The sequence below is a fragment of the Penicillium argentinense genome (assembly GCF_028826775.1).
Source record: "Penicillium argentinense strain IBT 30761 chromosome Unknown utg000002l_segment0_segment0, whole genome shotgun sequence".
NCBI classification, from domain to species: Eukaryota; Fungi; Ascomycota; class Eurotiomycetes; order Eurotiales; family Aspergillaceae; genus Penicillium; species Penicillium argentinense.
The window spans coordinates 2527260-2543493 of NW_026622661.1; the positions used below are offsets into that span (position 1 = coordinate 2527260).

The 16234-nt window shown below is 49.6% G+C and overlaps 8 protein-coding genes across 8 annotated transcripts; 4 read left to right on the forward strand and 4 right to left on the reverse strand.

Annotated features, from left to right (window-relative positions):
• Positions 1–727: 727 nt before the first annotated feature.
• On the forward strand, positions 728–2697 carry N7532_001779 (uncharacterized protein; the record flags this gene model as incomplete). The annotated part of the gene is made up of 8 exons (XM_056614273.1): positions 728–836; positions 905–1056; positions 1230–1306; positions 1360–1411; positions 1554–1856; positions 1929–2009; positions 2202–2584; positions 2682–2697. 8 exons carry the CDS (start codon positions 728–730, stop codon positions 2695–2697), a joined length of 1173 nt encoding a protein of 390 aa, XP_056479314.1.
• A 730-nt stretch (positions 2698–3427) lies between these two features.
• Positions 3428–4423, reverse strand: N7532_001780 (Fig1 domain-containing protein; the record flags this gene model as incomplete). Its single annotated transcript, XM_056614274.1, has 4 exons — positions 3428–3809; positions 3867–4194; positions 4262–4330; positions 4393–4423. The coding sequence occupies 4 exons, from the start codon at positions 4421–4423 to the stop codon at positions 3428–3430; spliced, it is 810 nt and encodes a 269-aa protein (XP_056479315.1).
• A 967-nt stretch (positions 4424–5390) lies between these two features.
• On the reverse strand, positions 5391–7695 carry N7532_001781 (putative exonuclease; the record flags this gene model as incomplete). Its single annotated transcript, XM_056614275.1, has 3 exons — positions 5391–7410; positions 7468–7615; positions 7683–7695. The coding sequence occupies 3 exons, from the start codon at positions 7693–7695 to the stop codon at positions 5391–5393; spliced, it is 2181 nt and encodes a 726-aa protein (XP_056479316.1).
• A 313-nt stretch (positions 7696–8008) lies between these two features.
• N7532_001782 (translation machinery-associated protein 16) lies at positions 8009–8652 on the forward strand (the record flags this gene model as incomplete). The annotated part of the gene is made up of 3 exons (XM_056614276.1): positions 8009–8180; positions 8229–8313; positions 8370–8652. 3 exons carry the CDS (start codon positions 8009–8011, stop codon positions 8650–8652), a joined length of 540 nt encoding a protein of 179 aa, XP_056479317.1.
• A 321-nt stretch (positions 8653–8973) lies between these two features.
• On the forward strand, positions 8974–10017 carry N7532_001783 (MAM33 family protein; the record flags this gene model as incomplete). Its single annotated transcript, XM_056614277.1, has 3 exons — positions 8974–9154; positions 9261–9441; positions 9501–10017. The coding sequence occupies 3 exons, from the start codon at positions 8974–8976 to the stop codon at positions 10015–10017; spliced, it is 879 nt and encodes a 292-aa protein (XP_056479318.1).
• A 255-nt stretch (positions 10018–10272) lies between these two features.
• On the reverse strand, positions 10273–11905 carry N7532_001784 (fungal specific transcription factor domain-containing protein; the record flags this gene model as incomplete). Its single annotated transcript, XM_056614278.1, has 2 exons — positions 10273–11858; positions 11890–11905. 2 exons carry the CDS (start codon positions 11903–11905, stop codon positions 10273–10275), a joined length of 1602 nt encoding a protein of 533 aa, XP_056479319.1.
• Positions 11906–12321: 416 nt separating this feature from the next.
• N7532_001785 (uncharacterized protein) lies at positions 12322–13295 on the forward strand (the record flags this gene model as incomplete). The annotated part of the gene is made up of 2 exons (XM_056614279.1): positions 12322–12576; positions 12639–13295. 2 exons carry the CDS (start codon positions 12322–12324, stop codon positions 13293–13295), a joined length of 912 nt encoding a protein of 303 aa, XP_056479320.1.
• A 171-nt stretch (positions 13296–13466) lies between these two features.
• On the reverse strand, positions 13467–16200 carry N7532_001786 (uncharacterized protein; the record flags this gene model as incomplete). The annotated part of the gene is made up of 5 exons (XM_056614280.1): positions 13467–14831; positions 14894–15127; positions 15179–15476; positions 15639–15956; positions 16043–16200. 5 exons carry the CDS (start codon positions 16198–16200, stop codon positions 13467–13469), a joined length of 2373 nt encoding a protein of 790 aa, XP_056479321.1.
• Between the last annotated feature and the right edge of the window lie 34 nt (positions 16201–16234).

A 16234-nucleotide genomic window follows, 5' to 3' on the forward strand; every position in this document is an offset into this window, starting at 1 on the left:
GTGGCTTCCTTGAGCTAACTGAGTATGCCGACAGAGTGAGAAAAAAAGCACTGCTCGGATACGCAAATCGAAAATGGGATTGATCTACGCTGGAATATCGCGGAGTTGATCCTTGAGGCCCCCAGTAAGCCTTAATGAAAGTAGCGAAGAAACTAGCTTTAAATGTACTGGCATGGATAACCGGCTGTGAGAAATCAGCACTCATGATTTGCCCGTTCGAGAGACTTAGCTAACAATTGCCGGAGAATCCCCACTTCAGTTCCTTCTTGAGATTCCAATGAGTGTCTTCTATACCTAATTCGGGAGAGGCTAAGAGCACGAAACCTTGGCTCAGCCTTGCCATGAGACCTAGAATATTTTCTTTCCAAGTTTCTATAACAACGTTCTGCATCTTCGACCGCAGCGCGAATAACTAAAAGCCCGATTCTACCTTGGGAGAGAATGTTTGTTTTGTCCTCAACAGCTTCGGTGAATCCTTAGTAAATATTTCATGATGAAGCACATCTCGCTACTTCTCCGTGCCTTGACAGCATGCTTTCTCAATCGACCTTTCCTCCTGAGCCAGCTGGACTGAGTGAAATTGTCTCTGAACGATGACCAGGAGCATTTATGTCCTACAAACAGGTTTGCACTTCCTTTCTGGGTGCGACATTTCTCGTTCAGTTTTGCTATCAGAAGTATTGGACACTGATCCACGTATTCTAGACATAAATCTGCATGACCACCCATGGGAGTCGGTGCATGGAGTGGCTATGTTTCGCTTCCCAAAGAATTCCTGAACAACATGGAGAACATGAGCGTGGACTACGATATCAACCTGTTCTTTTGGTATTTTGGTAAGTGTGCTTGTTTCGCGATTCGTGTCGTGTTCCAGCGCGACAAAGGCTAACATTAACTCTAACAGAGGCTCGACACAATCCCTCCAGTGCTCCTACATCGATATACCTAGGAGGAGGCCCAGGCCGTACCTCTCTTGACTCAATGTCAGGCTTTCCGTGCAACATCAACCCAGACTCGAACAGCATGAAGCTAAATCCGCTCTCCTGGAATAAACATGTCAGTATGCTATATATCAATCAGCCTGTGGGAACTGGCTTTTCATATTCTTGTCGATTGAATGGGACTCTTGAAATGACCAATCCTGATCGGCCACTATTCACTCCTCTGGAAGATGGTGAAGAGCTGCCCAAGACCAATGCGTCCGTCATGGCTGCGACTTTGGACTCCAGGTCTATGGCAACGACACAGAACACGACCGCACAGGCCTCGCGGACCCTGTGAAATTTGCACAAGTTTGGTTCCAGGAGTGAATCATCGGAAGAAATTCCTTTGAAGACTATTTTCTTACACCGAAATCAGATTTCCGGACTATAGAACCACCAACAAGAAGGTCTCGCTGTGGGGAACGTCGGTATGAGTTTCCGAACCCAAGAAGAATCGTTTCATCGGAATCTATATTATCTCTAGTATGGCGGATTCTGGGGCACAAGAATTTCCTCGCATGTTATTTACCAGAATGAACTGATCTCCTGTGCTGATGTTAATGCGACAAGCCTCCCACTTGGCTTACTTGGCATCGGCAATGGCTGCATCGATACAAGGCTCAAGCTGCCAGCTTCCCTCACATCGAATACAACAACACTTATGGGATTCAGCTTTACAATCATACCATGTACTCGGTTTTGATGCAGAATGTGACTGCGCCCAAGACAGGCTGCTATGACCTCGTTGATCAATACCGAGTAGCTGCTGCCGAGGGTGATTCGACTGGCCAGGGTACAAATGAGACTGTCAACGCAGCTTGTCAAACTGCCTCAGCTGTTTACTTTGTTCAGGTCCTGGAAGCGTATATGGTCGTCACGAACGGGAGCACATCTTTATATCTGAAAAAATGCATTCCAATGCGGTGCTAATAATCACGTTCTCAGTGCTCGCAATTTGATCTCGCTCGTCTCCGAATCGACTCTGATGAACCTAACTACTTCAACGGCTTTTTCAACCAACGATGGGTACAAGAGGATCTTTGGTGTCAGAGTCAATTCCACGGCGGATGACTATTCCTACTAAGCTGCGATGTTCGGGCTAACAGGCAATTCCATGGTCCAAGACATGTCTCTTCTTGAAAAGGTTCTTGATCATGACATCAGTGTTTCATTCGTCTATGGTGACCGTGACTATCAATGCAACTGTTAGTTTTTCAGCCACATATTTCGCATGACACAAAGACAAACGAATGCAAATTTACGGGGATGGGCGTTGAAAACATCTCCCTCGCCGCGGGCTTCCATTCAGCTCCATCTTTACGCGCGGCCGGATATGAAGATGTGAGGACAAACAAGACCTACAAGGGTGGTGTCGTTCGCCAGCACGGAATTTCTCGTTTTCGCGTCTTTCAAGGAGGCCACGCTGTTGCAGCATATGAACCCGAGACCATCTATCGTATTTTCCAGCGGAGCATGTTTGGCCTTGATGTCGCCACTGGGCATATCAAGACCGATTCACACTATAGCTCGAAGGGTCCGCGGAGTAACTGGCACATCAAGAATCAAATCCCTGTGGAAAACAGAGAGACTGTCAGCTACACGTATGCGGCGACTGAAATACGTGCACCGACGAGCAGCTCGAGGCTTTGGAGAATGACACGGCTGTCATTGAGAACTTTGTTGTTATTAATCCGACAGGAACCAGCTTGCTTGAGGAGTTCGGTAAAGGATGCAGTGAAACACAGCCTGCAATTACTTAGCAGCGAGCAGCTGAGAGTGTCAGATGCTCTCATTTTTGGTCAAGATTATTTGAAATATGAAGGAGATAATAGATATTGGGTTATCATTCTTGTGGAGACTAATACTGCCCTCGCATAAATTACTATGCAAGAAAAAAGTCAATGAGCCGGTCAAAGCCAGAGGTAAATTCAGCGTCGAAAGATTCGGTGCATGTTTTTATACATGAGAGAAAAAGAAACGCCTTACAAGAATTCCGACAATGGCATTTCACACAAAAAACGCAAATCCCATAAAACCGACCTCGAGGCTGTACAAAAAGACGCGGTTTGCTGGTGTTTCTGATGCCGTACCAGAAAATTCTAGTACGGAAAAGAATTGCCACGCTTCCCACTTGTGTTCAGGCAAGCTGTGATTTTTGGGCCCACTTAAACATGCGTAGAAGGAGGATCCAGATCCTCGATATGTTCGTGTTGCAAATTGTTCAGATAAAACCGTTTCCCATTGGGATGAAACTTCCCGTCCGTGTTCCATCCCGTCCATTCCATATGTCGAGCCATCCGCAGATGGTATATTATTCATTTCCCATTGTGTCGTCGGTAAAAAGTGGTAAAAAGGTGTCGTCGCAATAAAAGGAGGTGGCGTGAAATCAGATGAAAGTAAAGCATAAACGGCGTGTGCGGTAGTGTTGAGACTGGTCAAATTTCTCAAGGTTCGTCATCAGTCAGCTTTCTAATCAAACTGATGCTGAGAATCATGACCAGTAGACCGATCGTGACGACCACCAGTAACACAAATCCGAACCAACCAAGCACCATAGCTGAGGTTCCGACGCCGCTCTTGACGACACTATTCCCCATGTCTTGTGCAATCGTACTTGCTGCAACAGAGGCAGTGTGCTGCCATAGTACCGAGACCAGGACAAACACAGAGGCGACGAATATCAGAGCTAGCGCAGCTTGCGAAACGGGCCGTGAAGGGAAGGGCTTGATTTCCACGTCCGAGCCAGACTCGTCGCGCTCCTCGTGCCAGCCGGGGAATGTTGCGAGTAGGATGAAGCAGAAGAAGGCTAGGACAACAGCGACAATACTGAGAAAAAATTAGCATTGGTTCGGCACAAACAAAAAGATTCTATCCTTGACTCACAGAAGGTACGGGAACACGACCGCATCTTTGAAAGTGGAGGCGACCCAGATCAGGTTGAGTGGATCTTGGTCCACAGTAACGATCTCCGCCAGCGCGGTGGCATTGGAGTTGCAAATGAACGAGCCACCGTCGGGCTGAACGCAGATACCGAAGTACCCAACACGGACCTCCAGCTCAGCTGCACCGACAATATGTGACATGGCCGATGACACGCCGGGTTGGACTTGAGCCAAATCGAATATCGGCTTGTAACTTTCATAGTACATCGAAATCAAAAAGATGTTGGGTATTTGGGGAGAGGATGAAGAGCATCCGGCCAGCAATAGTGCTAAAAGAGGTTAGTCACATTCCAGACCAAACGTGGGGGCCAATTGTGTGAGGCGTTGGCCACTTACATAGCAGGATGATTGCTACTGCGATAATGATCATGAGAACATGGTGGTACCCGATCATGGGAATGAATCCTGATAGTTTGTTAGCTTTCCTGCTCCGTTTCTGACGATAGGTAACATCGGGAGTCACTTACGGGCCCATGACTCTGCGAATCGAATAGCCATCGCGACCAACTAGGGCGCGCAAACGGCCTACCTCTGTCTCGCGCGTCAAGTGACTCGCTTCTCGGCGCTCCGAGAAGGAGTATTCGAATCCGACCTCAGAGACAAAGCTCTGGTGCTTACCGTATAGCGATATCGGGCTTGTTGATCGTGAGAAGTGGTTCCGATTGTCAACGATAGTTGGAATGGAATGCCGAGGAGGAATGCGGGAGATGAAGATGCGAAGAGTTCGGAATTTCGTTTGAACGATTTCGTCGATACTTCAACTTGCCAGGCAGGGACAGTTGAAGGTGCTGTGGCCTATCGTCGGGTCCGAATCGCACCTATATGCAAGTCTCGACGCGGTCAGAGGTCTGGAAGTCGCTCTGGACAACAAGTGTGAAGATGGTGGAGGAAGGAGAGGAATGTGTAGAAGGAATGGAAGGGGGAGGAAGGGAGAAAGATCGTAGCTGCAATTCAGAAAAACCACGTCAGGCGCAAACCGTGAAGTCCATGTCTCGAGAGGCTGGGGGTGGAGTAGAGTATAGTAAACAAAGAGGCGGTTGGCCCAGCCTCCTCTATTTCCACGGTAACCAAGCCACACCGCCTCCTACTTGGAGAGTTCTGCCAGGGACTCCAAGCTGCCACTAGTCCCCGATAGGCATAGTTACCTTCTCGATAAGGTGCGCCCCACCGCGGGTCACATCCCCAGCCTCATAGTTTTCTTGGTGGACTTATAATTGTCGCAATTTAAAGATCTAGGACGGGAGAGGGACGGGAGAGCGGGTAGTACAAATTCTGTAGTGTATGCGCTGAATTTAACTAGATGCTTATGACAATTGATAACAAAAGCCCCTGAAAGCTTACCATTGCGCCCCAATAAGAATCAAAGTCTAGACCATATGCATTGATGCATGCCCGAAATAGAAAACGTCTTAATCCATACCACGTTTACTCCCGAACCAAGCCAAAATATGCATAACTTTCGTAGTTAGTTCGCGGCAAACGAGAAGCGCTTCAAGTCCAAAGGCTTCGTTGCCGACATGCTCGATTCCTCGTCTTCGTCCTCATCCTCGCTGTCGGGAATAATAAGATCCTCACTGCCTTGTGCACCGCCCCCCATGATGGAACTCGCATCTGACATCGATTCTGAAGAGTCGGCCTGTCGAAGCTTTGTAGGGAAATTGATGCTTTGAGACCGGGTTAAGGCCGCTTGCCCCATCCGCTGCAGTGGGGTCAGTCGTCGTCGCAGAGGTGATCGGTTTTGGGTACTTCCGACAGGAGTTCTGGGCGAACCCAAGGGCGCTGGTCTATTGTGAGACTGAATGACGGGCAGCCGAGTCATCGGAGAGTGAGGCGAGGCGGTCTCTGTTGGTGGACTAGACTGAAAAGTGAACTTGGAAAGTATGTTCGTGTTCTGTCGCTGTACATGATATTCCAACGCGCGATCAAAATCAGCGTCTTGATTCGTCTCGGCTGGTGTATGCTTCGTTTTCTCCGTTTTCTTAGTCACAGAAGGGGGACCAGCAGGGATCTTGTCACCCTCGGCCTGTACTGATTCCTGACTAGTCGATGGTTGTGATTCTGAAGACTCGGCGTTGGAAGATGGATCAGGAATTTTGGAAAAGATATCTTCGGCCAATTCGTCTGAAAAGACGTCCATAACCGACTTCCGTTGCTTCTTCGTTCGTCCCATCTTTTGTCCGCTTGGACTCACTTGGTCCGCCTTGGGGCTGAAGTAACGACTGCGAAAGTCGGGACATGCCGGGAGCGAGTCATCTTCCGTCTCGGAGCAGAGCCTCTGCCGCTTGATGGGCTGCAAAGTGGATGCGCGAGCCGACTGAGTGAGCGTGTTTCGTTCAACGCTGCGTATCATGGGGCTGAGACCAGCTTGGTCTGAGAAGGCACGGAGAGGGGTATTTCTTGTCGAGTTAGATCGCAAGGGAGCTGAGTTGGTTTGCCAGGAGTTGTTCGCATTCCGTTCCAGGAGCCTCTGCTGACTTGGGGACGGGGTGAGACTGTTTGGGTCCAACTCGCCCAGCGGTGTCCGCTTCGGGGTGAAGAACGAATTGATGGGTTTCTTCGGCTTTAGCTCTGAAGAGGAACCCAGTGTCTGGCGACGACTGATACCAAGAGGTAGTTTACCTGCAGCCACCGGCTTCAACTCAATCGGCTCCTTGTTCGACGGGTCCAGGTCTCCACGTGCGACTCCGGCTGCAACACTCGCTTCCACATCACTGCCGATAAAAGGGAGCTCGTTCAGGTTGACGCCATCATCCGGCGCCGTCAGAGTCACCAGCTTTTGGGCAGTCGGGCAGAAGACACGTTGATAGAGGAATGTCAGCTCGGCCTGCTTGAAGTTGGTCAGGTAGTCAGCAGGGACTTTGAATTGGCCATCGAACTGGATCATGCGCAGAGCCTTCTCCACAGTCTTGTACTTCCGGATACTGCGATATGCCGTCTTCAGTCCCATCTTGGGGATATTGGCCAAATAATCACAACCACTTAATATGCACATGCGGCGAAAATCTGCATCACTCCATCCGACCAAGCTGACCTCCCGACAGGCCGTGAAGTCCGCCCGGTTGATTTCAATGCATTCGCCATGCGGGTCCAGTTTAGACAGCAGTCGCTTTGCACCAAACACAAGCAAATCGGAATCCTCTGAAATGATTCCATCGATATGTCCTTGTTGCTCCAGATACACCAATTGAGCATCGGCTTCATATGGTGCCACCACATACTGTACATCCATCTCCTTCAGCTCTTCAATGAGCTGACGGGCCATGTAAGGAGTCACATCTACAGCCTTTTGGAACTCCTGGTAGGCCTCCGGTACTTTGCCCTTTCGTTGTAGTTCGAGTCCGAGAGCTTTGCTTTCTTGTCGTTTTCGGTGCCGGTCCTGTTCGGTGCCCGATTTGCTAGGAAGATTGTCACCGTCGAATACGAGGTAGGGTATCACTCCAAAGTAGAGGAGCATGCGAACGCGGTTTAGGACGAAATCGATGTGTCTGAAACAGGATTAGCTTTCCATTTGACCATTGCTATGTTGCCAAGTGCATTCTTACTTTCTGGTAGGCCGGTCCAGAACCAGATCGACCGAACAGGCCACCGTCCCGCGGTGAAGCCATCCATATGCGTCGACTCCAAGTGTTTGGCCGCTAAACTTCTTCAGATGACATGGTTTTTGAATGGACTTGAGGAGACCGTGCAGCCCTATATTCCAAGTTAGCTCAACCCTTCCGAAAGGCCTTCCTTCCGTCTCAAGAAGACACAAACATACCTTTGATACCCATGGTGGGCACCGGTCAAGAAACAGGCGGGTCCTCGTATCTACTCAAGAAACAATAACATGCGTTTCAATATTTGCAAGGTGCAACGCGAGGTGACTGAAGAAGCGAGAATAGAAGGAGAAGGACCGAGCCAGATCACCGAGTAAATACCTCCATGGCTGGTGCTGGAATGTTTGTTCAGGTTTGTCCCCCTCGACGCGCAGACGCGATGGCTGGCGATTGCGGAAGGCGGTGGTGGGTGCGACCGCCCGATTCTGCAGGCACGCCGAAAAATAATTGTTCGGCCGATGGAGGGACGGCAACCACCCACGCCACCATGCCTTCTCGCACTCTGCAGAAGGTGCACAAGCACATTTCCAAGAAGCGCGGCGTTGTCAACTCACTGCATGAAAACAGCCGCGATGCCCGTCGATTGCGCCGCGCCGGCCACCGAGACGAACGCCTCTCCAAGCATGCCTCAATCACTATGAGGGCCCGCCAGCCATACGGTCAGTGCTGTCGCATTAAATCAGATTAGCTGTACTGACTATCCTCAGTTGACCGTATTGAATTTTTCCATGACTCCGTTCAAGCCGTTTCCGAACCCATGTCCGAAGCCGAGTTGGCGGAACTGATCACCAAGTATGCATGCAACCTGAGGCTAATGGCTGAAAGTGAACGGTACTAATATCTTATAGCTACATCAACCGGGACTTAGAGGAGATTGAGCAACTCACGCAAGAGCGTCGCAAGGGCCGGCCCCCAAGCAAACGGGAAGAGGTCCTGAAACAGCGGACGGAGACGGAGGACAAAGAATTCAAGACTGGGTTCTGGGCGCCGGACTTGACCGAGATGGATGTCTTGCTGGCATTGAAGCACTGGAATGGCGAATGGTCTGGACTCAGTACTATGAAGTTTATTCGTCTGGTCCAAGGAGGCGAGAAGAAGGCATCAACCTTCCCGCCCAAGGGCATGTCATGATTACGGATATCCTCTAGATCGTCTTTGCGTTGTTTCCTGGGTGGCCGAGTGGTCTGGGCGTATTTGGTGCACAAAATTCGATTCTCGTACATTTCTACCAATGAAGCGTATTATAACGGATAGATTTTATTGAATCGTAGATATTCACAATCAAGTTTGTATTTTGTGTCAATTTGATCAGGCCGATAACAAAACAAGCGGCAGATCTGCATAGGCGGTGCCAGCGGAGCCGGCCTTGGCGCGGCGTCCTCCAGCTTCATCCGCAGCATTTTCTCCTCGACCCGAAGCTTCCTCCATCCAAACCACTCCCCCATCTTTATCATGCTGTCTCTTCGCGCTTTCTCTCGTGCTGCCCCGCGCTTCTCGCGCTCCATCGCCCGCACTTCCCTGCGCCCGGCTGTTCTCCCCAAGTCGACTTTTGTCCAGCCATGGAAGCAAGTTGCGAAACCCGCCTTCGCTTCCTTTTCCACGACCAGCGTCTTCCGTGAGCCCGCTGCTGAGAGTGAGTCAATTATCTCTCGATTCTCAATCGCGATTGCGATGGTTCCAAATGGTCATATTCCAGACCTGTGGAATCATTTGTTAACTATTGAATGTTCTTCCGACAGGTGACGTGGAGCTCATTGCTAAGCTCGATGAGGAACTCAAGCACGAGAAGGCTTCCGGTGTTGAGGATGCCCGTGAGCAGAAGGCTAGCATCGACTACGTTCTTGAGGCTGGTGAGTGGAAGGCCAAGGACATCGAGGGCGAGCAGGAGGTTGTCCTGACCAAGAAGTTTGGCAACGAGACGTAAGGTGACCAACTTCCCAATCTGATCGCATAGAAGCTAACAAGATCTTTCAATTCAGTGTCAAGGTTACCTTCACCGTCGCCGATATCAACAACCTCGCCGAGGACCCCATGGACGACCTCTCCGACGAGACTCTGGGTGATGAGGGCGAGTACCAGGGCCAGCAGAACAAGGACGTCGAGGGCGAGGATGATGTCCTGCCCCCCACCTTCCCCGCCCGCATCAATGTCGCCATTGAGAAGCCCACCAGCGGTGCCCTCCTGGTCCAGGCCGTCATCCAGGATGGTGACCTCCAGATCGAGGAGATTTCCCACTTCGCCAACGCCGAAATCGCCAATGCTCAGACCGCTGAGAAGGACTGGACTCGCCAGAGCCTCTATGCCGGTCCCCCCGCCGAGAACCTTGACCCTGAGCTGCTTGCTTTCTGGGGCCGCTACCTCGAGGAGCGCGGCCTGAACCTCGAGTTCCAGAACATGGTCACCGACTACATTGCCTACAAGGAGCAGAAGGAGTACATGCGCTGGTTGGAGAGTGCGTATTCCCTTTCCATGAGAATTCCCATGTCCTTTTGCTAACATTGGATACTTTAAGACGTCCGCAAGTTCGTTGCTGCGTAAGCAACCAATTAGTATGAACTACCCTCACCTATCGCTTTTTTGAGAAGCCGTCCGGGCTCTTCCTAGGCGCGTCTCTTTACTCATTGTGTTGTAACACCTCCTATAACCCTATCTGTCAAGTGTGGCGCCTGAAGCCCATTCGGCCAGATCTGTACCAATAATACTCCTAACATATGAACAATCGACTTTCCTACTCTTCATCCGCATTCCGTACTAGAGTCCAATTACACGCAGCCAATCAATACTAAAGCCCAGTTCCAAGAAGCCTGAGGAGCCACTCCCCTGCTCATCTTGGATATTGACTTCCTCCGGTCCAGGCTGGCCTGCCAGTTTGGTCGCTCGCACGGCGGCTGTCCGCTCCACCAGCTCGTTCAAGGGTTTCTCCAAGGCCGTATCTTTCGGGAAATTTTGCTGCCACTGAACCAACATCTTTGTGACCAAATCCCAGGCGTGATCGGTCTCTGGGCACAACGGATGAGTACATAACTCTGAGAGAATATATGCCATGACGTGCCACTGTCTATAGCTTTTGCACAGCCAACTCCATTGCGCAGTGACTGAATTCGTCTGCAATAGGTAGGAGAAGTTGACGCCTTCTACAGCAGTCTCGAATGCTGTGTCGTTGTAGGGGTCCGTCATTGGTAGTGTGTCCGAGGGTATTTGCACCAGCAACCATGCCCTCGACAGCTGAAGCCGGATAATGGTTGCAGATATCCATTGCAAGGGAATGTTCAGGTCCATGTGTCTCAAATACTTCTCCTGTAGAGTTTTGCCCACTTTCGTGACACGCTCTTCTTGAACTCGGAGAGACATCGGTAAACTCTGATCGAGTGATGTCGAGGACCAGTATACATCGTTGAGGACCATGCATGTCATGATGCAGGGCGTGATATCTGTGAATATTTTCGTTACAGGCGGTATTCCGGCCATATCTGGAGAAAGTTCATCTCCATCAATATTCGATGGGAACTGTGCGTCAAACATGCCAGGTCTGATTTGAGTATCAACTGCTTGGTCCTCGGAGGATAGCGTATCCAGTATGCAGATGTAGCACCATAGCCGGCGACGAATCTCGGTTTCGAAGGGTGTCAGACCGAGTTTTTCCCCGTCACGATGTACTTGGAGGCTTTGAGCAAGGCGGATGACAACTGCTGCCTTTACCCAGATGAGCCTTGTATTCCCGCCGGCTCGAGAGCATAGCAGAAAGAGCACTGCAGCCTGGAGTGTCGATATATCCTTGGACTTGAGGAAATCTGCATCATCCAGGGCCCTTTCTACAGCATTTCCGTAGTCCTGCCTTGCAACATAACGCTCCTGGCCAACCTTGGATTTGCACTCTTTGGGTGTCATACTGATCACAGCTGAAAAGCAGATTGAAAATAGCAATGCTTTCTGTGCGGCGTTGAGCTCTACGCCGTCAACCGCATTGCTAATCAATTGACGTGTCGTGGGTATGTGGAGGATAGCAACCAATGGCGCGACATTATCTTGATACAATGTCCATAAAGCCTTACTCTGCCCAGGCTGGAGATATTGGTGCCGAAAATCATCGTCCGGCTTCAATTGGCTGTCCGACAATTCCGTCCCCGGTAGGCCGAATACATTGGAGCCACTGTTTTGGATAGTCCGCTGAGCAGCCTTCTCAGAGTCGCTATGCGACTTTTTAGACCGAAGCTCCTGCACCTCACTCTCCAGATCTTTGAGGCGCGTAAGCAGCTCGCCCACTGGCAGACGGTTCAATTGTCGTGGAGCGCGTTTGTCACCGGGGAAGACACATTCCTCCCCGGCCTTGACACAGGCTGTACATGGATATTTTCGACTGCATTTCACTTTCCTTGCATTGCATCTCGTGCAACTCCCGCTTGTGTAGTGCTGCTTTGGTTCTCTGGTGTTCTTCGGTCGCCGGGTGCTCGAGGGTCACCAAGTCGCGAGATACCCCTCAAATGCCAATGCGGTCATGGAATCAGGTATGAATCCGCTCACATGGAGCGAACAGTGCTGGCATACCAGGTGTCGTGATCACGCCCATAATTCCACCGGTTCGTGTTCTGGGTTGGTGTGGGGGCCTCGCGCGGTTTCGGGGTTGAACCCAAACCCGAGATTATCAATTGATGACGTCTATTATCAATCAAACTAAACCTTACATCTCATTTCTTCGCCTTCCTTTTCTCCCATTGCGTTATAGCCGCAGTATTTCCCTTAATCTAATTTCAATATTCTCCATCTTACTCGTTTTTTTCAAACCTCTTTTTCTCGCCCAAGATGTCTCGAGCTGTGCTCATCACCGGCGCCACCGGCAAACAAGGGGGCAGCGTGATTCAAGCCCTTCTCGACCAAAATGCAGATTTTGAAATTCTCGCAGTCACCCGTGATGCTTCGTCAAATAGTGCGCAGAAGCTCCAGAGAAAGTCCACGAATATCAAGCTCGTTGAGGGGAATCTGGATCAGCCAGAAGACATTTTTATCGCCGCCGAGAAGGCTACATCGCAGCGCATCTGGGGGCTTTTTTCCGTGCAGGTACGAGATAAAATCGGCTATGACATTAAAAACATATCCGAGTGTTTCTAACACCATTTTAGGTTCCCGCCACGGGGAGTTCAAATCAGGACATCGAAGAAAAGCAGGGCAAAGACCTGGTCGATGCCGCCCTGAAGCATAATGTCAAGTTTTTCCTATACTCGTCCGTTCAACGGGGCGATAACTCATTTGAGAATCCCACGCCTGTTCCCCACTTTATCAGCAAACACAACATTGAGCATTACCTTGTCAGAAGAGCCGAAGTCTCGGGGATGGATTATACGATTCTGCGACCGGTCGCTTTTCTCGATAACTTTACTCCGGACTTCTTTGGCAAGGTCTTCACGACCTCTTGGAAAGTGGCCCTCAGAGAGAAACCTTTGCAGGTCATATCAACCAGGGATATTGGCTTTTTTGGTGCAAAGGCATTCCTGAATCCTGACCAGTATAAGGGAAAGGGTCTTTCGCTTGCTGGCGACGAACTCACCTTTAAAAAGATGGCTGAGATCTTCAAAGCCAAAACTGGCAAAAACGTGCCTTTGACTTATGAATTCATCTGTCGGTTTCTCATGTGGATGATGAAGGATTTCGGTTACATGATGCAGTGGTTCTACGACGTTGGGTATGGCGCAGATATCGCCGCTATGCGGGAGATCCACCCCGGTTTGAAGACCTTTGAGGAATGGCTTGAAGTGGAAAGCGAATTTGATACCAAATAATGTGCCTTGGGGACTCTTTTTTGCTTCTCGACTGTGCATTAATGTAAATTATATTTTGTGCTGCCGTATTAATCGCTTAATTCCCAATACTCAAACACTGGAAACAAATAAGAGTATTTCACGATTCAAGGGTGAAAGAGGACCCCATTTTGCTTAATTTCAACTAGCTAGTTACTTATAATCTGACTTAACTCCAGACCAGGCCCCACCGATAGGTGGCAGTGTTTTTCTCCGGGGCCTAATGCTGGGGTCTGGACTAGATGGCCACCCAGCTCGGAGCGCTGCAGGATAACGATGACCCGATGTAATTTCCGCAGTCTTTTCCGAGCTTTGAAAATTCACAAGTTTATCGGGATGAAGGAATGACGAGAAGATGTCCAACGAATCAGGTCTGGCTATAATAGGCCGTGCGTTTTGAAAGCCAGAGGAGCCAGATGACCTCTGAGTCGGCTGCATAGAGGTTGATCGTGAGTCCGAAAAGTTTCTAGAACCCCATCTCGGTACGTTTGAAGGCCTTGAGAGCTGTAGAGTTTGTTGGGAAGAGCTTTCGGGGCCTGACAGAGCTTCGTAATCATCAACGCCGCGATACTCCTTGATCACCGGCTCCTCGGTCATCATGCGTTTCACATGGTCAGCTCGACTCCCTTGTTCCAGTGCAAGCTCGGCATCAGTCTTTCCCATTGTCTCATGCATGTACAGTTCAAAATGATGGCTTGTTTCTGCGACTGTTTTGAAGTGCCTTGCCTTGAGCTCGCCTTGTAAAGATTCGACGACAGCATCAGGCACTGCCTCTTTCTCGCGCTTTTTGGCAGCGGTGCGCATTTCAAAGCGCGCCAGCGCCGCAGCAATCTGGAAAGCATTGCGAATATGTCCGTCGTTACATCTCCCTTTTCCGTGCTGATGCTTTGGCCAATGGCTAAATGCAAAATCCAAGACTTCCTCTTCATCCACTTTCAGAGGCAATAAGACGACGCCGTCCGACCTTCCACCACTATGAAGTGCTTTTTGGCGTTCGTTCTCAATTTGAGTCAGCTTCCTTATGTTGATTCTCCAAATACCTTCGGTCTGCTTCCTGCTCAGCGGTGGATAGTAAAGAATGACGTGGATCCGGGATTTAAAGGTCTCGTCAAACCTTCCAACTCTATTGGTAGTCAAAAAAGAACTCCATTGTAGCACTCGAGGATGCGTAGAAACTCTTTTTTGGTTATCTTTAGGCCGATGCTTGTCGTCTGTGGACTTGAAAAGCCCACCTGACACCAGTGCGTTTCGCTTCAAATCCCAGGTCGACCTTTGCGACAAGAAAACATCGCTTCGTCCATCAACAAGACACAATCCCACCAATGAGCCAGTCATAAAATTTCCTTGAGAGAGGTTTCCAAATCCGACGGAGAGAATCCAAGGTCCCCACAAGTGATAGTAAACAGTGGCCTTTTTTTCGCATGTGCGAATGCCTCCGCAGTAGAGCTTTTCCCAACCCCCGGGACACCATGCAATAGGATCACAAGCCCTCTCCCCTTGTTCTGGATAATGTCTTGACTGATGTTTGCCAAATGTGGATCTCTTTCAACCTTCTTTCTTTCAAAGTGCGAATCAAGTACCGCGTTGATCATTTTCTTATGCTCCTTGGCAATGAAGATGTTCTTCAATTGTTCGCCTCGATCTGCGACAAACTTCAGCTTGTGAATGTCCACTGCAACAAAATCTTGTTCTTCGAGTTTTCGAATTGGAATCTCGCCGAGCTTTCTGCGTCTTTCACTTTGGTTCTTGAGGAATTTGTCGTTTTGGAGGTTGGACTTCCGCTCTATTGTGTCGACAAATGCGCCCGGGTAAATCTCGTCTTGGAAAGTTCCCGCTACGTCATTTCGATCTTCATCTCTCTATACTGTTCCTGGGACCTCATCTGATACCAAAGGGAAGGATTCTTCCGTGTCGTGCAGAGCCGGTATATGTGGAGCAGCGGCCCAACGCGGGTGGGCCTTCAATGCCTCGACAAAATCCACGATCACATCACTGTCGATATATTCCAGGTGGTCGTAGTCCCCGATGGTCCAGCCTTTGTAAGACAGATGTTTCTCTGTGACAAAATCTTGGAACATCTTCCCTTGGTCATATACTTCCTGCAATATTCGGAGGTGATCATGGGCAAATCGAATGGGATAAATATCAAGCGATTGGATATTCCTGTCACATTCGAAATATGGGATCACAATTTTCTCCTTGACCGGGATATACGACATTCCATCATGGTCAATTGAATAGCATCTGACGAGCACTTTGTCATTTGAAGAATATCCATCTGTTCCATGATCTGGGTAGCTGATCGAGTACACCCTCATCACTCACCTGCTTCTGAAAGACCTCTCCCTTGACTTTCCATTCGTAGGGTCCGGCGCATTCGGATTGAAAAGTAGCTCTCCGGGGCGAAAGAGGCACCACAGGTCGTCGAATCTGACTATGTGGGTTGTACCTTGGCTGTTTGTAACCTCGTATTGGCGATAAAGCGGCATCAATTCGCTGTCGACAAATTCAACGTACACCCGCATGGCTCTCAGAGCCTCAACACTGCCCAGGATGGCGGCAGTTCCGGTGCTATTAGAGATGTTCCTTTTCCGTGGAGTGCCAGGCTCAGCTGGTGCGGCTCCGATGTTTGTGCTTGCGGCTCTACTTTCAATTGTTATATTGTAGAATGCAATTTGACATTGATTTCATTGACTCGCGGGTATATCGGGAAGCGCAATGTCTTGAACAACTTTGCGATACTTTTTGCAAACTTGTTGAACAGCTTCCAGTGGACACCTGTGTCTTTTGTGTCATTGATGGTGTTTCGCTCTTTGAGGGAGATGTCTGGCTGCCTGAGTTGCTTCTGGTGTTCGAGAGGCTCAGCGATATTGCGCACAGCCGACATTTACGATCAGAGTTCAAATTATTGTTGACTAGTC